Source organism: Phacochoerus africanus, chromosome 11 (genome assembly GCF_016906955.1).
Source record: "Phacochoerus africanus isolate WHEZ1 chromosome 11, ROS_Pafr_v1, whole genome shotgun sequence".
NCBI classification, from domain to species: domain Eukaryota; kingdom Metazoa; phylum Chordata; class Mammalia; order Artiodactyla; family Suidae; genus Phacochoerus; species Phacochoerus africanus.
Window position 1 is genome coordinate 106,776,198 of NC_062554.1, and position 20,794 is coordinate 106,796,991.

The following is a 20,794-nucleotide window of genomic DNA, read 5'->3' on the forward strand; positions in this document are numbered from 1 at the left end:
CACCTTCAAGAGCATTAGCATATGATTCATAGGCCAGTAGATGTCAGTCAGTCAGATGAAAACATGCACCTCAGTGCTTCCCATCATCCACTTCAATGACATTTCATTGTTACAAACCTTAGGATATGTCAAGCTATAAGACAAAGATAAATTTCAACTTTCAATAAGGAAATACTGACTTGTTACAGCACACAGGTTACCAATAATGGGTCCCAGAGAGCAGTAATAAAATATAAGCCTATATACAGTTTCACGTATCAATTTAAGTGAAGGAATTAATTTGTCATACGGCTACTGCACTGGTAAAGTGAGGCTATTACAGTTAAGAAGGAGGTGGAGACAGAGCACAGGTGCTTAAAACAATGTATAAAAGCAACAGGTCAAATCAAGTAATCCAACAAATGTTTAACATTTTATCAATAGGAAATCTAAAATAAGTGAGTTTTCTCTCAATTTTTATCACGATGTGCCATCGAATGCTGCCAAAACTTCTGACTTACAAATTAAATTATGTAAAACACAGTTTGAAGGCTCCTTTATTATTCTAATCCTTTAAATACTAGCATCAACAGACACTAATATTATTATTCTGAATCTGGATTTGTGTCAATCTGAAGTATGGCCGATATGCTAAATACAAGGATAGGAAAAATTAAAAAAGAGCAATTCCAGGTGAAAACTACCTTCTTTTATACCCCAAATCGGTGAAGAATGCCTGATCATATCAGCATAGGGAAAAACAGGGAGGTGTGGGAGAAAAGCCAAGCAAGCTTCCTCCAACCCACAAAACCAAAAAAATGCCCAGCAACTGAAAGCATCTTGAAAACCACTTAGTCATACATCTTAACAAAAGCAGGAGTAACTTTGACTCACAATTGTCCTTAGTTATGAAGGCACCTAAAACCTTGTCCACTGTGGCTTAAAGGGGATCACGAGCATCTCTACAGCACCAGAATGCAGGTTCAATCCCTGCCTAGCACAGTGGGTTAAAGGATCCTGCGTTGTGCAGCTGCCTCATAGTTTGCAACTGCAGCTGGGATCTGATCCCTTGCCCAGGAACTTCATATGCTTTGGCGGCCAAAAGAATTAAAAATAAAACCCAAAAAATCACTTGTTTAGAAAGGTGCAGATATAGTGGGGGACGTCTTTAAAAAGATCCTGGAGTTCCCGTCCAAATGAATCCTACTAGGAACCATGAGGTTGTAGGTTTGATTCCTGGCCTCGCCTCGCTCAGTAGGTTAAGGATCTAGCATTGCTATGAGCTATAGTATAGGTTGCAGATGAGGCTCCGATTTGGCATTGCAGTGGCATAGGCAGGTAGGTGTAGCTCCGATTCAACCCCTAGCCTGGGGACCTCCATATGCCAGGGGTGTGGCCCTAAAAAGCAAAATAAATAAATGAAAATAAAAAATAAAAGATCCAATGTTGCTCACATTATTAAAGCTCTTGCTGTTTAACTGTACAGATACAGCACATTGTTACACATACTTTATTTGGAATTCAGCACCATGAAACTGAGCCAGGAGAGAGAAGGGCTCCAGGATAGACATTTGCTACTAGTCTCTTATTTAACCCCCCCCCCCCTTTTTTTGGCTTTTTAGGGCTGCACCTGAGGCATATGGAGGTTCCCAGGCCAGGGGAGCTGGAGCTGTAGCTGCCCGCCTACACCATAGCCACAGCAATGCGGGATCCAAGCTGCATATGCGACCTACACCACAGCTCACGGCAACACCAGATCCCTAACCCACTGATGGAGGACAGGTATTGAACTCGTGTCCTTATGGATACTAGTCAGATTCGTTACTGCTAAGCCACAATTGGAATTCCGTACATACTTCTTGAGGCAGGTGATAGGTACAACTAGCCTCTTATTTGCATCTCCTGAGGCAGGAGATAGGTGGGCTCCAGCACCAGCATTTATAGCCAGCCACCTATCTACATATACTTCAAGACAGAAATAACAATAGGCACAAGGCAAATAACTGGTACTTGTCTTCTGTGAACTTGTTAAGCAAATGGTAATAACAGGATCAAAAGAGGGGGCTGGGCCCTGCTTGGACAAAAGACCAAGAGGGCACATACTCCCCATCCTCAGAGTCAGGGAGACCCCTCTGGGTCAGAAAGGGAAAGGGGTACCAGGCCATAATTAGTCTAGATAACCTCATCATGCCTTGTTTTGGAATCCATCTTTCCAAAAGATGCACACCCAGATCAGGGGAGGGCCCTGGGTCTGATCAGGTGTGAAAGATAAAAAGACAATTGGGCAAAGGCAGAACTGCCCCATATAAGTGGTTTAAATCACCTCTCTGGCAAGCTCCTCATTCAGGGACAGCCACACCCTCACTCTTTGGGTGTGTATTATAGCATTACCTCTGCCCGAGATAAACAAATTAATTCTCAGAGTTTCTACTGTGGCACAGCAGAACGAATCCTGACTAGTATTCTTGAGGATATGGGTTGGATTCATGGCCTTGCTCAGTGGGTGGGGGAGCTGGTGTTGCCTTGAGCTGCAGTCTAGGTCACAGATGAGGCTTGGATCCTGCGTCTGTGGTGTAGTCTGGCACCTATAGCTCTGAATCAACCCCAGCCTGGGAACTTCCATGTGCTGCCAGTGCGGCCTTAAAAAAAAAAAAAAAAAACAAAACAAATTCTCTGTGTGCTCTCCCACATGTTGTACTGTTTCCAACAATGAACTTTATACCTTTAAAATTTCTGCTTTCAACAAGGAGCAAGAATCAGGGCAATTCTGCTTTCAGCCTCCGCTAGTCTAGTGGCTGGGACTCCCGGTTTTCATCCAGGCTGCCCAGGTTCAATTCCTGAGCAGAGAATTAAAGATTTTGCTCCAAGCCATCACTCACTGCTGTCTCCATGACATCAAAAGTACTTCTCTAAAAGATCAATACGATAATCTCTGATCTAGGAACTCTGGCATTGAAAGCCTGAATAACACAAGGTAATGATGTCGTCACCCAGAGACAACAAGAATAGAACCCAAATCCCTGGACTCCCAGCTTGTGTTTTCCACTAATTGCACTCCTTTCTACTCATCCAAGACCGTCAAGTGTGAAAGGGTGGAGAAGGGAGTGAACACAGATGCGCCAGGGCCTGGAGGTGGAGACCCAACTGAAGGCCCTCAGGAATACCTCTTGGGCACCTGCCTTTTGTTTCAGCTGAGGACGATGAAAGCGGCAGCAACCACGAACCCCCGGGACCAAGAACTGGAACTAGGTACTGCCCATGCTGCTATCTCTTCCTCATTTAAGCCTTTCCTCTTTCACCTCTCCCCTACGGCCAGCCCTAACATGCTCTCCTCACCCTCAGCTCCACTATGCACTTGAGCCCCCGCTTTCCTCTAACAAGAAGCGGCTGCATGGCACCTGCCCTCCACCTGGCCCTGCATCCAGTCCTTAGGCGGGATGTTCGGAGGGATCCTAGCCCCACAAGCGTTCTGCCTAGAAAATGAATGCTCATCAAGCGTTAGAAACGGGTGGGAATCAGGGCTGATACTCAAGTCAGCTCTGCGTGGATCTCTGCAGTTCTTCACGACAAAGCAAAAGGTAGACAGTAAGCATAGAGCCTTTCTTGCTTTGCTGAGAGCCTCACACAGCTCCACCATCCCCCGGGCATCCTTCCACTGGAGAACGCCTTGCGCAGAGCTCGTGTTTACAGTTTTCCTGCCCGTGGGGGAGGAGACCTTCGCTCGCGGACTCAGGGGGATTCCAAACCGTTACTCCGCCCGCCGGGGTGGGGCCAGCCTAACGGCCGAGCCTGCGCAGTGGGCCCGGCCGGCTCCAGTGTCGCGGCGCACTACATATCCCAGAAGGCAAAGCTCTGCGGGGCGGGCGGCCGCTTTACCTGCCGCGAGCTTAGTTCTCTGGCTACTGCTGCTCCCCTCCTCCTAGGTTCCGGTCGGTCTCCATTCCACAGTTAGAGGCTACTCCCTCTTGAAGCACATGAGAGGAAGCTTTAGCAATCTCGACAGTGAAGCCTTTCGCGTACTCCCTCTTTCTCTCTCTCTCTCTCTGCCTGAACTATGCCTGACTCTCTCACCGGAGTCGGCTAGCCAAGGAGAGAGGAAGACGTCTTTAAGGGCCCCAGCCTGGGCGAGCTGGTCGCGCTTCCGCCTCTCGGGCTCCGGAAGGTAGCGCGCACGCGCTCCCTGCGACTCCGGCGCCGTTGACTTCCGCTCCCACTGTGCCCCGCGAGCCGAATCATGGATCACACTGGTAAGGAGGCGGAGGCAGTGGGGGTCCCGGTTCCATGCCCCCTTGGCCGGCCTGGGACTGGTCGCCCAGCCGGCATAGAGGGGTTACGCTCGCCCCACAGCACTGAGGTGTCGCGGGGAAAAAGAAATCTCACAGACCCGTTTCCGTGTCCGGCCAGGGCCTGCTACTTCCCGGCCTACCCTCCGGTGTGGTACCTACAGCCTCAGTGCCGGCAACAGCCGTTCCTTTTCTGCTTCTGCTAAGCTCCGAGCTGGGACAGCGGGCGGCGCAGGCCACGCGGGGAGGAGAGAGCGCCGGCTCTTTTTTTTCTCATTCTGGTTGCCGTGCCCTACGTTATGGGGACTGGCGGGTAGATTCCAATCTCGGAGTCGGGGAAGCCTCATTGACTGGGAGTCGTTGCGCGAGAGTGGATTGGAGACTTCCTGCTGTCTCAGTCAGCTTTGGGCGGGTGCTGCGGTGGTCACCGCTTGGTCTTTCATGGACTAGAGGTGGGAGAAGGGAGTCGGATATGGTTTTCGGAATCATACCGGGAGCAGCTTTTCTGCTTAAGCCAAAAGCGTGCCCCACTCTTCGGCTGTGGTCCTTAACCATCAGTCTTGAGCTTAAAATCAAGATATTCTCATCCTTTTCTCCAAGTAAGAATGGCTCCACTCTTTGTTGTGTGTCTTTTGGCTTTTGCTTCCTTGTGTTTTTTGGATATTGAATGAGTACATTTGGAGTTAGACACTGCTCCGTATGGTTATATCTAGGCTTAGAGAAGGCTTTTTCCAGTATTAAGTATCAGTCGGGATGTCCTCTGTCATCAGCTACCTACTTAATTTTGTACGTGTATCTTACACTCTTCAAGGCCTGAAGATGGAATGGTAAACAAGACACACTGAGTCTCTGTCCTTTTGGAGGTTAGGTACTGTTGGGAAAGACACAATAAGTTAAAAAAAAAATCCAAAACTTAAATATTTACAGATTATGATTGCTTTAAAGAAAATAAATGGGTGCCATGGTAAAGACTACTAGGAGGAAGCTTCAGAGAGAGTCAGGAAAGATCTTTTTGGAAAAGTAACATTTGTAAGCTGAAATCTGATGGACGAGAAGAATCCCTCATGGAATAAATCAGGTGGAAAGCATTTACAGAAAGTAAGACTCTGAGGTGGGAAAATGTAGGAAACAACAATCAGCTGCACCTTAGTTAGCAAGAGGGAAGGAATGCCAAGACGAGATTGGAAAGGAAGGCAGGAGTGAGATGGTGAAAGACGTTGAAGTCCATGGTAAACACTTGAATTTTAAGTGCAATATGAAGCAATTGAACATAAATAGAGGGGTAACAGTCTCTTTGTAAAAACATAATAGATTCTCTGGAGAATGGTGTAAGAGAATGAGGCAAGAAAAGAATATAGAAAACTTAGGGGGTGAGTGCAGTACACCAAAAGGGAGGCTTGGTTTAGTGAAAAGAGGAATGGGCAGATGCAGTAAATCTTTCAGTGGTAGAACTAAAACATGCACTGGTGGATTTCTTTGGAGGTATGTAAGAGAAAGGAGACATGCCTTGGTTTCTGTTTTGAATAGTTAGGTAGTGCCCATTACTGGAAAACCGAGTACCAGATGTGTATTGAGACATACAAGATGTTAAGTAGAGGTGAAAGTTGGGGATATAGTACCGCATGGCTGATATTTTAAGGCATGAGGATGGATAAGATCACTTAAGGAACAGGAATGCAGAAGAGAAGAGGACCTAGAACCAGACTCTATGGAACTCTAGTGTTTGAAAATTTTATAGAATCAAAACTCTGGGATCTTGGTCTTGGAGTAGCAGACATGCCACAATAGCAAGATTTTTCTCATTTGAGCTTAGACTGAAATGGGCAGTCAGGCACCTTCCACAGTTCAGAGGATGTTATGTTAGGAAAATATAATATGGGTAGGTGTGTATCTGAGTATTTATTACCCCAGTTCTCTAAATTAAAAGTTTGCCCAAGAAAATAAAAGTCATCTTAACATGAACATATTCACTAATGAGCTGACTACTTAGAAAGTTCCTGCTCAGATATTTCTGCCACTTAACACCAACTTCTTTTCTCTTACTTAATTTTGTTACAAGGCAGTGTCCTTGGTGTTTCATATCAGGAAATAGTATCAGATGCTGTACATTGATTGTGATTACAAACCTTACAAAAGATTCAGGTTTTCATGAAATTTGTATGTGAATTTGATAATTCCTTGAATCACAAAATCTTGGGCAAGTGAGGAAATAGCAGTTAGTTAGTTAATTGAAAACATTATAACAGGATAGGCATCTCAAAAGGATGATCCTAAAGCAAAGGATTAAGAAGCACCATGGGAAATTGATGAAGCCACCTGGGGAAATTGATGCATGTTATGCAAAAATGACTGGTTTTGTGATCATGCTGAAAAAGTCAATCATAAGTTGAAGGTTATTCTGTGGTGGGCTAATAGAATTTTGCCAAAAAAATTACTCCCCAAAACTCCTAATTAACACTTGATTCATTCTTTGGCTTTTCTTAGAATTTGCACTTAGTTGTAAATGTGACCTAAATTTTGTAAAAATATTTCTTGGTTTCTTTATTTCAAGATAAAATTCTAAACAAAAATCTTTAAAAAACATATGTGAAAGTGTTAATGCCTTGTAAAGTGAATTTCGCTTTAAATGACCAGTTGTATCCTTAATTCTCATTCTCTGTAATACCCAAGGGCTTTTGTTAAGGCTTTATGTTTTCACTTGGCATATTCAAAAGGAAATTGTTCTACATGTTCTGATTCTCAATAAAACCCCCTGACAAACTCAGAATGATATCACTATTAAATGCTGTACTTTGCTTATGAACATGCAAAGTGAGGCAGGCTGCAAGGTGTTAAAGGGCAGCAGGCTGAGCAAGGCACAGTAGTGACCTCAAGTGTCTAGGGTGGTGTGAAAAGCACCTGTAGTAATGAAGTGTTGGTATTTCGATCATTCACTGAAGTAAAACTGTTAAAAGTCCTTTTAATGTCGTAAAGGCAACAATTGAACTATCTGTCTACAACAGCTTGCTTTTTTTTAGTTTATTGGGAAATCAAGAATACTTTTTTGAGGGAAAAAAATTGTCATTTGTCTCTTCGCTCTTCTATTGATGTAGGTGTTTTTACGTAAGCAACTAGAGTGAAAGCAGATGAAATACATTATTTGGCTTGTTAATGGATTTCGTGAAATGTTGACAGTTGATCAGTTTGAATTTATCCTAACTTAGGATTTTAGCTATACATGTAATCCCTTTTCTGTGATTTTCTTTTTTCTTTTTTTGAAGATTAGCTATTGTGAAAGTAATAATAGAAAGTAGACTGAAAGATAATTAATAATTAAGGACTGGTTTTAAATTTTGTTGTGTATGTTGTTCAGAAAGTGCAAGTTGATGGAAGTTTATCATGTGTTTGTAATTCTAGTACCCTTGGAGTTCATTAGTACTAATTAGGTTGCTACTTCCAAATTTGGCTGTATTGATCTTAATGTGGACAAGTTTGGCTATCATTCTCCATTGTGCTGTCTCCTCCAGTGACAGTTACACAGCCTTATCATTAATTGTCATGTTTAAAACATTGCTGTTGTTAAACATTCTATTTGAATTTCCTGCTTTAGGGCATTTCCCTTTCTGATTAGTAGGTAAAGGTGAATATTTTCTGGTTTGTAATATTGTGTCATGGACTTGAAAACAGGTGGCTTTAATCTTGAAATGGAGTCAGTTTTATAAAATAATGTTCCTGTTACTTATGGGATATGAGTTAATTTACTTCATAAGCCAAATAACAGGCAGGAACTTAGAAAGTGTCCCTAGTTGAAGTAAAGAAACCTTGCACCCTCCTAAACTCTAATTTTCCATTACAATGCTAAGAATAACACAGTCACATGTGTACGTCAAGAAACGTTACAGCACAAATACATTATTGTATGTTTCTGCTACTAAATGGTGTAATAATTTTTCCTATATATTCCTGAATGCTTTTTAGAAAACATTTTACACTTAAAAGAATATTCATTTCCCTAAAACTGACATCATTTTCAGTGCATTAATTTTACCATTGTCAGTATTCTGTTTCCAGTTTTATTGATTGTTGTGATGTAGATGCAGATTACTAAATTTATTGAGTAAATTTGCATGCTTGATGGAGATAGTGATGGTTTTTTTTTCTTTTTGTTCTTCCTTTTACTTTACTTTTTTTTCTTTTAAAAAAACCTCTTAGAGTTCCAACACAGAGGTTCTTAAGTTAGGCTCATTAAGGGTTTTATGTTTCTGTAAACCTCTAGAGTTATATGCAAGGTGTTTTTGTCCACTTTTTTTTTTTTTTGTCTTTTTGCCATTTCTTGGGCCGCTCCCGAGGCATGTGGAGGTTCCCAGGCTAGGGGTCCAATAGGAGCTACAGCTGCTGGCCTACTACGCCAGAGCCACAGCAACTCGGGATCTGAGCTGTGTCTGCGACCTACACCACAGCTCATGGCAATGCCAGATCCTTCACCCACTGAGCAAGGCCAGGGATGGAACCTGCAACCACATGGTTCCTAGTCAGATTCGTTAACCACTGAGCCACGACGGGAACTCCTGGGTTCTGATTTTAAACACTATTTAAGTTCAAGTACTTATTTTCTTTACTTTGGATAATAAAACTTAAAGCAATGCTTTTTGAGACACGGAATATTCAACCCCTAATAATGTTGGTTGTGTTGCTTTAATACCTGTGGCAGGATAATCTTCAAAAAGATAAACTAAAAGAAATTACAACTTTTTTCCCTAACATAGACAATGAGTTACAAGGCACTAATAGTTCTGGATCGTTGGGTGGTCTTGATGTACGAAGACGAATTCCTATAAAGCTCATCTCCAAACAAGGGAACAAAGCCAAAGCTTCACCTCGAACTCCAAGGACTATAAACAGGATGCCTGCAAAGGCTCCACCTGGTGATGAAGGTAATTTGTTTAAACTTACAGGTCCCAAAGTCTTTCTGTTATATCTGAATCCACCAGATAAGCCATGTGATTTTTATTTATGTATAGCCACTTTATTTTAAATCTTACATGTGCTCTTCCTTCTACAGTCGTTTTGACTTCTCAATTTTGGCATATTTTATATTTCCCTTTATAAATATTTTTGGTTTATTTTCTTTTGTTGTTGAAAGTAATGCTGCTTATTGTTTTAAAAAAATTTAAACAACATTGCAGGAAATGTGATATTAAAAGTATAATTTGGGGCGTTCCTGTCATGGTTCAGCGGTTAATGAACCTGACAAGAATCCATGAGGATGTGGGTTTGATCCCTGGCCTCGCTCATTGGGTTAAGGATCTGGCATTGCCGTGAGCTGTGGTGTAGATCACAGACTCGACTTGGATCTGGCATTGCTGCAGCAGTGGTGTAGGCTGTCAGCTGTAGCTCCCATTGGACCCCTGGCCTGGGAACTTCCATATGCCTAGGCGAGGCCCTAAAAAGCAAAAAATAAAAAAATAAATAAATTTTTTTTTTTTAAAGTAAAATTTGGAGTTCCTGCTGTGGTGCAGTGGGATTGGTGGCATCTCTGCAGCACGAGGACTCAGGTTCTATCCCTGGTCCTGCACAGTGGATTAAAGGATCTGGCATTGAGCTGCAGCTGTGGCTTAGATCTGATCCCTGGCCCAGGAACTTGCATATGCCACAGGGCAACCAAAAAAGAAAAGTAAAGTTGTCCTCTCCTCTTAATTCTTCTTCCCCCAAATAGTCTCCGGTATGACTTTTTCATACTTAGTTATGTATAAGTATGTATACATGTAGTTATAGTGTATGTGTATAATTGCCCGTTTTTCATGTAAAATGCCTGTGAGATTTTGCCTTCTTGGTACATTCAGATGTAGCTCATTTGAGAAAATAGTTTTATTTCATTTATGAATATACTATTTTTAACATTTTTCTAATTTTTTGCTCTTAGCAACAATTTTTTAGTAAATATCCTTGTACATATAGCTTAGTATGTATATTGTGTAGAATTTAATCTTTGCAAGAATTTGGGCATTTTAGAACTTGGTGGATTTTAGAATTTGTGCATTTTTGAATTGGACAGATACTGTTAAATGACTTTTGAAAAACTATCAGCTTATACTCACACCAAGATTGGTACTATTAACCTTTAGAAATTTGTGTTCTGATACACATTTCTTTAGTTATGAGTGTGGGTTGTATATCGTTCCATAGTATTGGTCATTTCTTTTGACTAGGATCTACCTGTTTATATCCTTTTCCCATTTTTTTTTTCTATTTGTCCTTCTCTTGATTTTTATGAGGTCTTTGTAAATTAATAAAATTGGCTTTTTGTCATATGTATATTCCCCATTTGTCTTTTGAGTTTTATATATGTAATTTTTATTGTAGAGAAGCTTGATGATTCCGTATGATCAGATAGCCAGTCTTTTCTGCTGTGATTTTTGAGTTTTATGTCACCCTTAAAAGGGCCTTTCCCTTATTACATGAGTATAAAAACAGTTTTCTCATCTTACCTTTTAGGACAGGTTCAGACAACTATGGCTATAAGCCAAATCTAGCCCTGTTTTTTGTAAATAAAGTTTTATTGGAAACAACCTTGCCCATTCATTTAAATATTGTCTGGGCTGCTTTCACACTGTATTGGCATAATTGAGTAATTGCAAGTGTGGTCTACATAGCCTAAAATATTTACTTATCTGGCCTTCAGGCCAAAAAATTTTGCTGATCCCTGTTCTGAAACTTTTATGGATATGTATTTGATTATTAAAACAAAGGGAAGTGGCGCATTGGCCTAATGATTCGGCTTGTCCCTGTGGCATTGCTGGTTCAATCCCTGGCCTGGCACAGTGTTTTACAAATCCAGCGTTGCTGCAGCTGTTGGTGTAGGTTACAGATGTGGCTCGGATTTGACCCCTGACCTGGGGACTTCCATTTGCTGGGGAAACGGCCAAACATGAGGAAAAAAAAGAAAAAAAAACAACCAAAAACAAACAAACAAGAGGATTTCTCTTGTGGTGCAGTGGGTTAAGAATCTAGCATTGTGGAGTTCCCATCATGGCTCAGTGATTAACGAATCTGACTAGGAACCATGAGGTTGTGGGTTCGATCCCTGGCCTTGCTCAGTGGGTTAGGGATCTGGTGTTGCCGTGAGCTGTGGTGTGGGTTGCAGACTTGGCCTAGATCCCGTGTTGCTGTGGCTCTGGCGTAGGCCAATGGCTACAGCTCTGATTCGACCCCTAGCCTGGGAACCTCCATATGCCACGGGAGTGGCCCAAGAAATGTCAAAAAATAAATAAATAAAAAGAATCCAGCATTGTCACTACAGTGGCTTTTGTTGCTGCTATGGTTGGGGTTCAATCCCTGAAACTTCCACATGCCCCTCAGCATGACCAACACACAAACAAACAAAAAAGGGATGGAGTTGGGAGGGCATGGAGGGATGGATACCTCAAAAGAAAAGGATGAAGGGGATTTTAGCTTTTTTGCATTGTGTTATGATTACACAAGAATTTATTGGTCCATTTTTCTGTAGGGTTTTTTTTTTTTTTTTTTTTTTTGCTGTGTCCGTGGTATGTGGAAGTTCCTAGGCCAGGGATCAAACCTGACCCACAGCAGTGACCCAAGCTGCTGCAGTGACAACTCCAGATAGGGCCACACACTTGGCACATGGGAGTTCCCAGGCCAGGGGTCCAACCAGAGCTACAACTGCCGGCCTGTACCACAGCCACAGCAACACAGGATCTGAGCCTCATCTGCGATTTATACCACAGCTCACACCAACGCCGGATCCTTAACCCACTGAGCGAGGCCAGGGATCAAACCCTCAACCTCTTGGTTACTAGTCGGATTCAGTTTCTCCTGTGCTACAACAGGAACTCCTAACAACTCCAGATCTTTACCCTGCTTGCGCCATATTGAGAACTCCTATTGTGTAGTTTTAAAAAATTATCTAAAAAACAAAAAGGCCAAAGAGTGGTACCCTAGGTTGTTGATAGAGCATCAGTAGCTGAAATCTTAATGATGGGAGTACAGGTTGAATAACTGTGAAACATGATAATGTGCTTCCGATTTTCTTGGCTATTGTTCTGCTCAGTAATTTTCCTGAGTTTAAGGTGAGTAGAAAAATCGACTTTCCCTATTTTGAGTTTTAGATAACACCAGCTTTTATAAGGTATAAAGGGGCCCTGTATGAGCCCAGGGCCGCTCAGATGTAATTTATAAGAACATTCTTTGAAGATAGAAAACAAGCTTATGGTTACCAAAGCGGGAGAAGGCGTGGGAGAGGGATAAATTAGGAGGCTGGAATTAAGACTTGCACACTACTATATACAAAATAGATCACCAGCAAAGACCTGTATAGAACAAGGAACTATACTCAGTATTTTATAATTACCTGTAAGGGAAAAGAATGAAAAATATATATCCTTATATATGTATAACTGAATCACTGTGCTGTACACCTGAAACTAACACAACACTGTAAATCAACTACAATTAAAAAAAAAAATTGAATGCTCTTTAAACTCTACATTTGTGTTGGAGGTAATTAGATAGCAGTATGCTGGAATGTCTGTCTGAGCTTCAGAAAATTCTTGGATCTGTATGACTCTATGAGTGTGTGCCTGTCCCTGTTGGTGTCTCTGTCTCTGTACGCATATGCTGTAATGTAGCCAATGTGGGTAAGTTAAAGCTTGTGTGCTCTGGCTACTCTCTTTACAAGTTCCAGGGCCAAAAGAATGGAGAGAAGCCTGGCAGCTTGGAGGGATAGATTTGTCTTCTCAGCTTTACTTTAGGTAATTGAATTCTACCTAGGATCCCCATCAGACTGCTGCTTTTTTCTGTTCTTCTGTATAAGATGAGAGGATTACCATCAACTTTTTCATTAGGTCAGAGAAATTGAGCCATTTGTTCTTCATATTGTTTTAAATTTACTGATACTGATAGACACAGTGTAGGGGAGCATACTTGTAAGTAGATGTGATATAACTTCTCTTTGGGTGATTAACCAGGGAGAAGTTTTTATTGAAAGGATGATGTATGAATATGTTGATGGTTCTAAAATCAGGTTCAGTTTAAACCTGAAGAAGAGGATACCTAATTTACCAAGTCATAAGAAGAAAATCTGCAGAATTTTTTGTTTTCATTAATCCTTTGGTAGTAATAATCAGTTTCCTGCAGCATGATGTCACTTTTGTAGATAGATCAGAATAAATGGCAAGCAATATCTTCATTTGTCTAACAATCACGATGATGATAATTAGTAGTTTTCTACTAGAAGCAGTCTGGTGAATTAATAAGAGCACTTGAATGGGAGTATCTGTTCCTAGCTCTGCCATTGATCTCTATGAGGAATTTTGGTCTCTAGTACTGCAATATTCTCATTTGTGAGAACTGGACTGTTTGTACCAAGATCATTTCTAGCTCATGTTTTAAACCAGTCTTGATTATCTTGTTCTTAGAAGAACTTTGAAACGTGTTAGTGAACATTTCCATTTTGCCATGTACGTGTACTTACAAAATGAAGTTTGAGATATCAAAAGTTAATAGAAAACATTTTCTTTTCTCAGAAGGATTTGATTATAATGAAGAAGAACGGTATGACTGTAAAGGGGGTGAACTGTTTGGAAATCAGCGAAGATTTCCAGGACACCTTTTTTGGGACTTTCAGGTATAACTAAAAATAAAAAATTTTATTAAAACAATAATATATTTAAAATACTTTATTGGAACAGTGAACTTTTATTATAGTTATGTCTTTTAGTGCCCACAAAGAACTTGTTTATTAATGCCCTGTTTCCACTGTTTCCAAAAATTATCTGAAGTAATTTTCAGTAAAGTCAGGTAAAATCAACAAGCACCAAACTGGTGGCCCAACTAACATGTCATATGTAGGGATTAGTCCAGGACCCCTTCCTTTCAAAATTGTTTTAATAACTTTTATAAAATGCTAACCAGTCAGTTGAGTAAATTATAGATAGAATTTTCGGAAATGGTTAACAAAAATGTAATTATATCATTTCAACAGATAAACATCTTGGGTGAAAAGGATGATACACCAGTTCATTTCTGTGATAAATGTGGATTGCCTATTAAAATCTATGGGCGAATGGTAAGTAAAACTAAATTCTTTTTTTTTAAGTGTAAATATTTGTGTAGAGGTAGGATCCTGAAATTTAAGTAGCTAAGTTTATCATTGTTTAATGTTTAAATTTGTAATATTTTAAGTAAGTATAAAATAGCTATGGGAAATTTGGGGATAATAAGTATTTAATATAATTATCTTGGCAAATTCTTGAATTGCTTGTAAAATAATTAGTTAAGGAAGCTAATTCTGAAAGCCAAATAATTTCTTTGGACTGTTTGAAATCTGTTAGTCTACATTTATTCTAGTTTATTGGGAAAATTTTTTTTCTTGCTTAATAGAATAAAATCAGTTACTCATTTCTGAAGACTATAATCTTTAATGTAAAACTGAATTTATAGAATTTTTGATGGTTTCTAAGAATTGAATTCTAATCATTAGAAAAAAAAAATACAGCCCTGTTGGTAACTTTATAGTTATTTTGACATATCCTCCCTTAAGAAAAAGATAGTTTTGTATTTGTGTTGGGAAAAAAATTGAATTCCGTGTTGTATCTGTGATGGTAGAGGGCATGGATTATGGACTGTTGCTTTGGCTCATAACATAACTAAGTAGCAGTAATGGGCTGTGAGTTTTTAAATGGTGTAACATCATTTTACTCTGTCCTTCTGATTTGTTTTTAGAGATTTGTTAAATTCATTAACTTAAGACTACCAGGGAAGAATGCTATGTATATTAAATGTAGAAGATACTTGTTCTTTTACTGCTTTGGAATACTTTCAGGAGATACAGGATTCACTATAACATTCTACAGTATTCCTCAGGAGCTTTTTAACCTGTAGGGACCATGAATGTGTAAGCAAATGTGCATGTGTACGTTTATTGGGGAAAGGGCCAAAGTTTTCATCACACTCTCTTAATTGTTGTTTTTATATATTTAGTACTTAATAAATGTTCATTGTAAGAAACAGTTCTCAGATGCCTTCTTAGTGACTTTTTTCTCAGGTCACTATGCTGCTGTTATTTTTTGTGGAAATATTTTTATTTGTTCTAGTATGCTTAACTGTAATATGTTTCTGTTTACAGATTCCATGCAAACATGTTTTTTGCTATGACTGTGCTATTTTACATGAAAAAAAGGGGGATAAGATGTGTCCAGGGTAAGATCATCATTAAATATTTAAATAATAAAGTTTGTGATGTAATGATTTGTAATATAGATTAAAGGTCAGGGTGTGATATAAACCAGTGGAAGGGTATCAGATGTGTGGACATAGCAGAATTATCAGTCAATTCAAATTGGTCAAAATAAAAGTATATTTGCCATCACGAAGTTAGCATTATAAACCAAAAATAGTTATTTTCTTGTTTTAATGGCACAATAGAGATGTAGTATCATGTAATAATTGAGAGTAAAAACTCTGGAATTAGAATTCCTGAGTTCAGATCCCTACTCTGTCATTTATTAGCTATGTGGCCTAGGCTTTCTTCATCTGTAAAATGGAGCTAATAATAGTACTTACCTCCCTGGATTATTATTAGAATTAAATGAGTTAATACATATATAGTATCTACCACGTAGTAAATGCTATGTAAGTATAAGCTTTTATTACTTGTTACCTTCAAAGCTGATTATGTTTTGGCTATATCGTAGAATACCATCGTGGCATAGACTCAGACAGATTATAAAGATCTGGAAGTGTTGGTTGATAGTAATCTTTTTTGGGATGGTCTTGAAGGATCCGGAATAAACTGAGTTTTTACATCAATTCAGAAGTGCTGATAGAAGGCTTGAGAAAAGCTTCGAGGGAACTTGGAGCAACTATAGGCTTCCTAGATTCCCTATAACCTATGTCAGAACCTATCCCAAGGGTCGTAGTGTTAGTTGATAACAAAGCTATGGACACTTGTAAGGAGTAATTTTCTTTTGTAGTATAGAAACATTGGCATGACTGAAAGAGAATGGATGATTCATTGGCAAACCACTGACAACTAATTTTCTTGGCATATCTGTATTAGCCTGTCAGAATCACAGATTATAGAATTTTTAGTGAGAGTTTAAAAATATTTCCTCCCTAGGAGCTCCCGTCGTGGCTCAGCGGAAATGAATCTTAACTAGCATCCATGAGGATGCAGGTTCAGTCCCTGGCCGAGCTACATAGGTTGAGGATCTGGCATTGCCATGAGCTGTGGTGTAGGTTGCAGATGTGGCTTGGATCTGGTGTTGCTGTGGCTGTGGTATAGGCCAGTGGCTGCAGCTGTGATTGGACCCTAGCCTAGGAACTTCCATATGCTGCAGTCCTACAGCCCTAAAAAAAAAAAAAAAAAAAAAATTTCCTCCCTAGAATTATGCCTCAGAAGTCATGACATTAAAAGCACATATTCATTGTTTGCCTCATTTTCTCTAATGCCCAATTTCCCAGCGTGGTGTGCATCTACTTTAGATTGTATAGTAAATTTGATTGCTTCACTGGAATAAAGGATTTTGGATGTTTAAAATGCTGTGTAGAGGACATCAAAACATTTTTTCTTTCATATAAATGTTCTAGTATTAATATTTAATAGGAAATTTAGTTTTCAAGATATTGAGTATAATTCCAGTAAGCACCTTACCGGTTGGTCCTAAAGTGTATTAGAACATAAGCCTACCCGGATTAACAGACGTAGGCTAGGAAGTGAAGAAATGGCAGTCCAAATTAGTGTAAATATTATATACTAATGCTTTTAAGAATCACCCAGAAATGCCTTACATCCTGTTAGTGTGGTGTTATTTCAGAGCTTATAGCAAATTAGAAGCAAAAAATGATGAGTGTGCCAAATGGCAACTAAAGGGAAGCCTACTAGTATCAAGCAGAACCAGCCTACAACAAGGAAGGAGAAACAGCACTAAAAACTAAGAATATAGCACCATTTATTATGGTGTCATGTGACCTGACAGACATATTCAGTGATAATAGCTTATACATGTATAGTGCTTAACTAGGCATTAAGTACTGTCATTTTCATTGTTTGATACTAAGGATACTGTCTCTCCTTTTTTTAATTAAAATTTTTTTTTTATTTGGCCTCGCCTGTGGCGTGTGGAAGTTCCCAAGCCAGGGATCGAACCTGTGCCACAGCAGTGACCCAAGCTGCTGTGGTGACAATGCCAGATCCTTAACCTGCTGTGCCACAAGAGAACTCCCAAAGATACTCTTTTAAGTAGGACAAAGAAGATATAAAAACCTTTCGGGTTAGGTAGAGTAGATGTTTTAACCCCATTTTACAGATAAAGAAACAAAGTTTAAATGATTTCTCCAAGTTCACAGCCGAGAAATACTACATCCCAGTTCTGGTTCCTGGTTCAGTCCTCTTTCCACTATATCAAGAAGACTGTAATGACAAGAATAGATTAAAAATAGTGAATGAAGAAGACTTACAGTTTAACCCAGATTCATTAAGAGAATATTGAGTTTAGTGGTTACAATTTAGAGAAGCAGGAGTGTTTAATACTTTGAGGTAGTAAATTTGTCAGACAATTCAGAAAGTCCCCCTCTTTAAGGGACTCTTGGTATTCAAGGTTTGAATTTAAATCGTTCGTGTTAAGAACCTTGATGATTAGGATGATCTTACTGTTGTAATCCTTATAGCATCTTCCACATAGAATCTTTCACTTAGTATTTGCTTAGAAAATACTAGTCAACAAGTTTGAATTCCATGATTGTGACAGATCCTTTGGTTTGCCCTTCCTGCACTTTTTTTGCAGATGGATGCAAAGCACAGAATTGTTTGAGGAAATAAGATTAATTCTAGGTCTTGGAAAGAATAAGATCTTTTCTTAGAACATACTCTGTTGGATAAACACTTTGAATTTTTTCTTGTTGTCGAAGTTAGGACGTTGACAGAAATGCTGATGCTTAATAGCAGACACCAAAGTGGAAAGGATGAAAGGTTCACTTACAGTAACTATAACTTCTTATTGTGAACTTTTGTAATATTTTTCGTAACATAGCTTTTAAAGTGGCCATGTCTTTGAAATTAAGTGTGTTATTTTTATAGTCTGTTTTTAGTAAATCAAACTTTTTCCCCTTCTAATTTAGCTGTAGCGATCCTGTGCAGCGAATTGAACAGTGTACACGAGGTTCTCTCTTCATGTGTAGCATTGTTCAAGGGTGCAAGAGAACATACTTGTCTCAGAGAGACTTACAGGCTCATATCAACCACCGCCATATGAGAGCTGGAAAACCTGTTACCCGGGCTTCACTTGAAAATGTTCATCCTCCTATTGCCCCACCACCAGCCGAAATCCCTGATCGTTTTATAATGCCGCCAGACAAGCACCACATGAGCCATATTCCGCCAAAGCAGCACATCATGATGCCACCACCTCCTTTGCAACACGTGCCCCACGAGCACTATAATCAGCCCCACGAGGATATTCGTGCTCCTCCAGCAGAATTGTCCATGGCTCCACCTCCTCCTCGTTCGGTCAGTCAGGAAACCTTTCGTATTTCAACAAGAAAACACAGCAATTTAATAACTGTCCCTATTCAGGATGACTCAAATTCAGGTGCTAGAGAACCTCCACCTCCTGCCCCAGCACCTGCTCACCATCATCCTGAATATCAGGGTCAACCAGTGGTATCTCACCCTCATCATATTATGCCTCCACAGCAACATTATGCACCACCCCCACCTCCTCCACCACCAATAAGCCATCCAATGCCACATCCTCCCCAGGCCGCAGGTACTCCTCACTTGGTCTATAGCCAAGCTCCACCTCCACCAATGACCTCTGCTCCACCACCAATAACCCCTCCCCCTGGACATATTATTGCCCAGATGCCACCTTATATGAATCATCCTCCTCCAGGACCTCCCCCACCTCAACATGGTGGTCCACCTGTAACTGCACCCCCTCCTCACCATTATAATCCTAACTCTTTACCCCAGTTCACTGAAGATCAAGGAACGCTGAGCCCTCCATTTACACAACCAGGGGGAATGAGTCCTGGTATATGGCCTGCACCAAGAGGGCCACCTCCTCCTCCACGAATGCAGGGTCCGCCTTCTCAAACCCCACTTCCTGGACCACATCATCCAGATCAGACAAGATATAGACCGTATTACCAATGATAATAGTATTTTGAACTGAAGATATGATGAGGAAACAAAACTTATGTATATGTATAGTCAATCTTTTAATTGAGTTTTGACTGGGGAAGGAAAAGCACCTCTTACTGAGGTGGCTGTAAAACACTTAGGGTCTTGTCTCTTAAAATGGTTTCAAATCTTGACCTTAGGATTCATATCAAGTACTATACTGTAGTGCAGATAAGTGGTTCCGTTGAGCACAGCTATATTTTAACAACTTTGTTGCCCTAGTGTGGTAAATTGACCCAGAGGTGACCATTTGTAACAAATTTGAAAAAATTTTTTCTTTGTTCCACTTTCAGAAGTATTGCTTTTGTTAAACCCAATGTTTAGTTTTTCTTGTGATACATTTTGTTAACCTGTGTAAAAGGATTAAATTTCAATATGGTTGTAAAAATGCTATTTTTATGTGAATTTAAGTGCAGCCACATACTGTTTTTTAAACCATGTTTTACCACTAATTTCCCAAAGTTACAATAAAATCCTAAAAGTAAAAATCTATTAGAATTTACCGTAAGGCAGACTGTTAAATGGTAGAAAATTATTTCACATTTTAGGCACTGATATTTTGAGGTATATTAAGTTTATAATGCACTTCACTTGGATGCCTTTTCCTTTTCAGGCAGCCTCAGTAGCACCAGAATACATTGGAATTCCAGAACTAAGATATATGTATGTTTTTTTTTTAAGAGCCACACCCGGGGCATCTGGGAGTTCCAAGGCTAGGGGGTCACATCAGAGCTGCAGCTGCTGGCCTACGTCACAGCCACAGCAATGAAGGATCCGAGCTGCATCTGCAACCTGTACCACAGCTCACTCGGTGGTGCCGGATCCTCAACCCACTGAGCGGGGTCCAGGGATCGAACCTGAGTCCTCACGGATATTAGTCGGGTTTGTTACCTCTGAGTCACAACAGGAACTTCCTATTTTGAAATATTAAAAGGCATTGCTAATTATTTGGAAAGATATGGCCAAAGGAACCAACTCTGTAGGCTCCAAGCTGTTGGGGGATGCTGTTACTCATTAATGCTTTTTACTGAGTGGTTGGAATCACATGATGCACCACACTTATTAATCTTAAGTAACATTATTTTGTAGACTGTTAAAATGGTGTTTTTAGATGAAGTGCGTTCTCTCTACTCATTGTCTTTAAGTATTTAGGGCTGAATAGGCTTTATGTAATTCCTCGTTTCATGGTAGAGTTTGATCCTGTGCTTAAGTGGGTCCTTGTCTATGGAGTTTTAAACTATCATTTGAATGCTGTCGAGGAATTTGAATACTGTATCAATGAAGGACGTTCTTGTAATCACAGACTTGCATTGCTCAGGTTTCATTGCTGTGTGATAAAAGGTTTTTTCTCTAA

General features: G+C 40.0%; 1 protein-coding gene across 2 annotated transcripts; it reads left to right on the forward strand.

Annotated features, from left to right (window-relative positions):
• Positions 1-4,068: 4,068 nt before the first annotated feature.
• CBLL1 (Cbl proto-oncogene like 1) lies at positions 4,069-19,928 on the forward strand. 2 transcript variants are annotated; one of them, XM_047753007.1, is made up of 6 exons: positions 4,069-4,226; positions 9,008-9,175; positions 13,784-13,884; positions 14,242-14,325; positions 15,385-15,458; positions 18,378-19,928. In XM_047753007.1, exons 1-6 carry the CDS (start codon positions 4,214-4,216, stop codon positions 19,411-19,413), a joined length of 1,476 nt encoding a protein of 491 aa, XP_047608963.1. In that variant the 5' UTR covers positions 4,069-4,213; the 3' UTR covers positions 19,414-19,928. The 2 variants fall into 2 exon arrangements, with proteins under 2 accessions (XP_047608963.1, XP_047608964.1); XM_047753008.1 differs by having other exon boundaries at positions 13,787-13,884.
• The last annotated feature ends 866 nt before the right edge of the window (positions 19,929-20,794 follow it).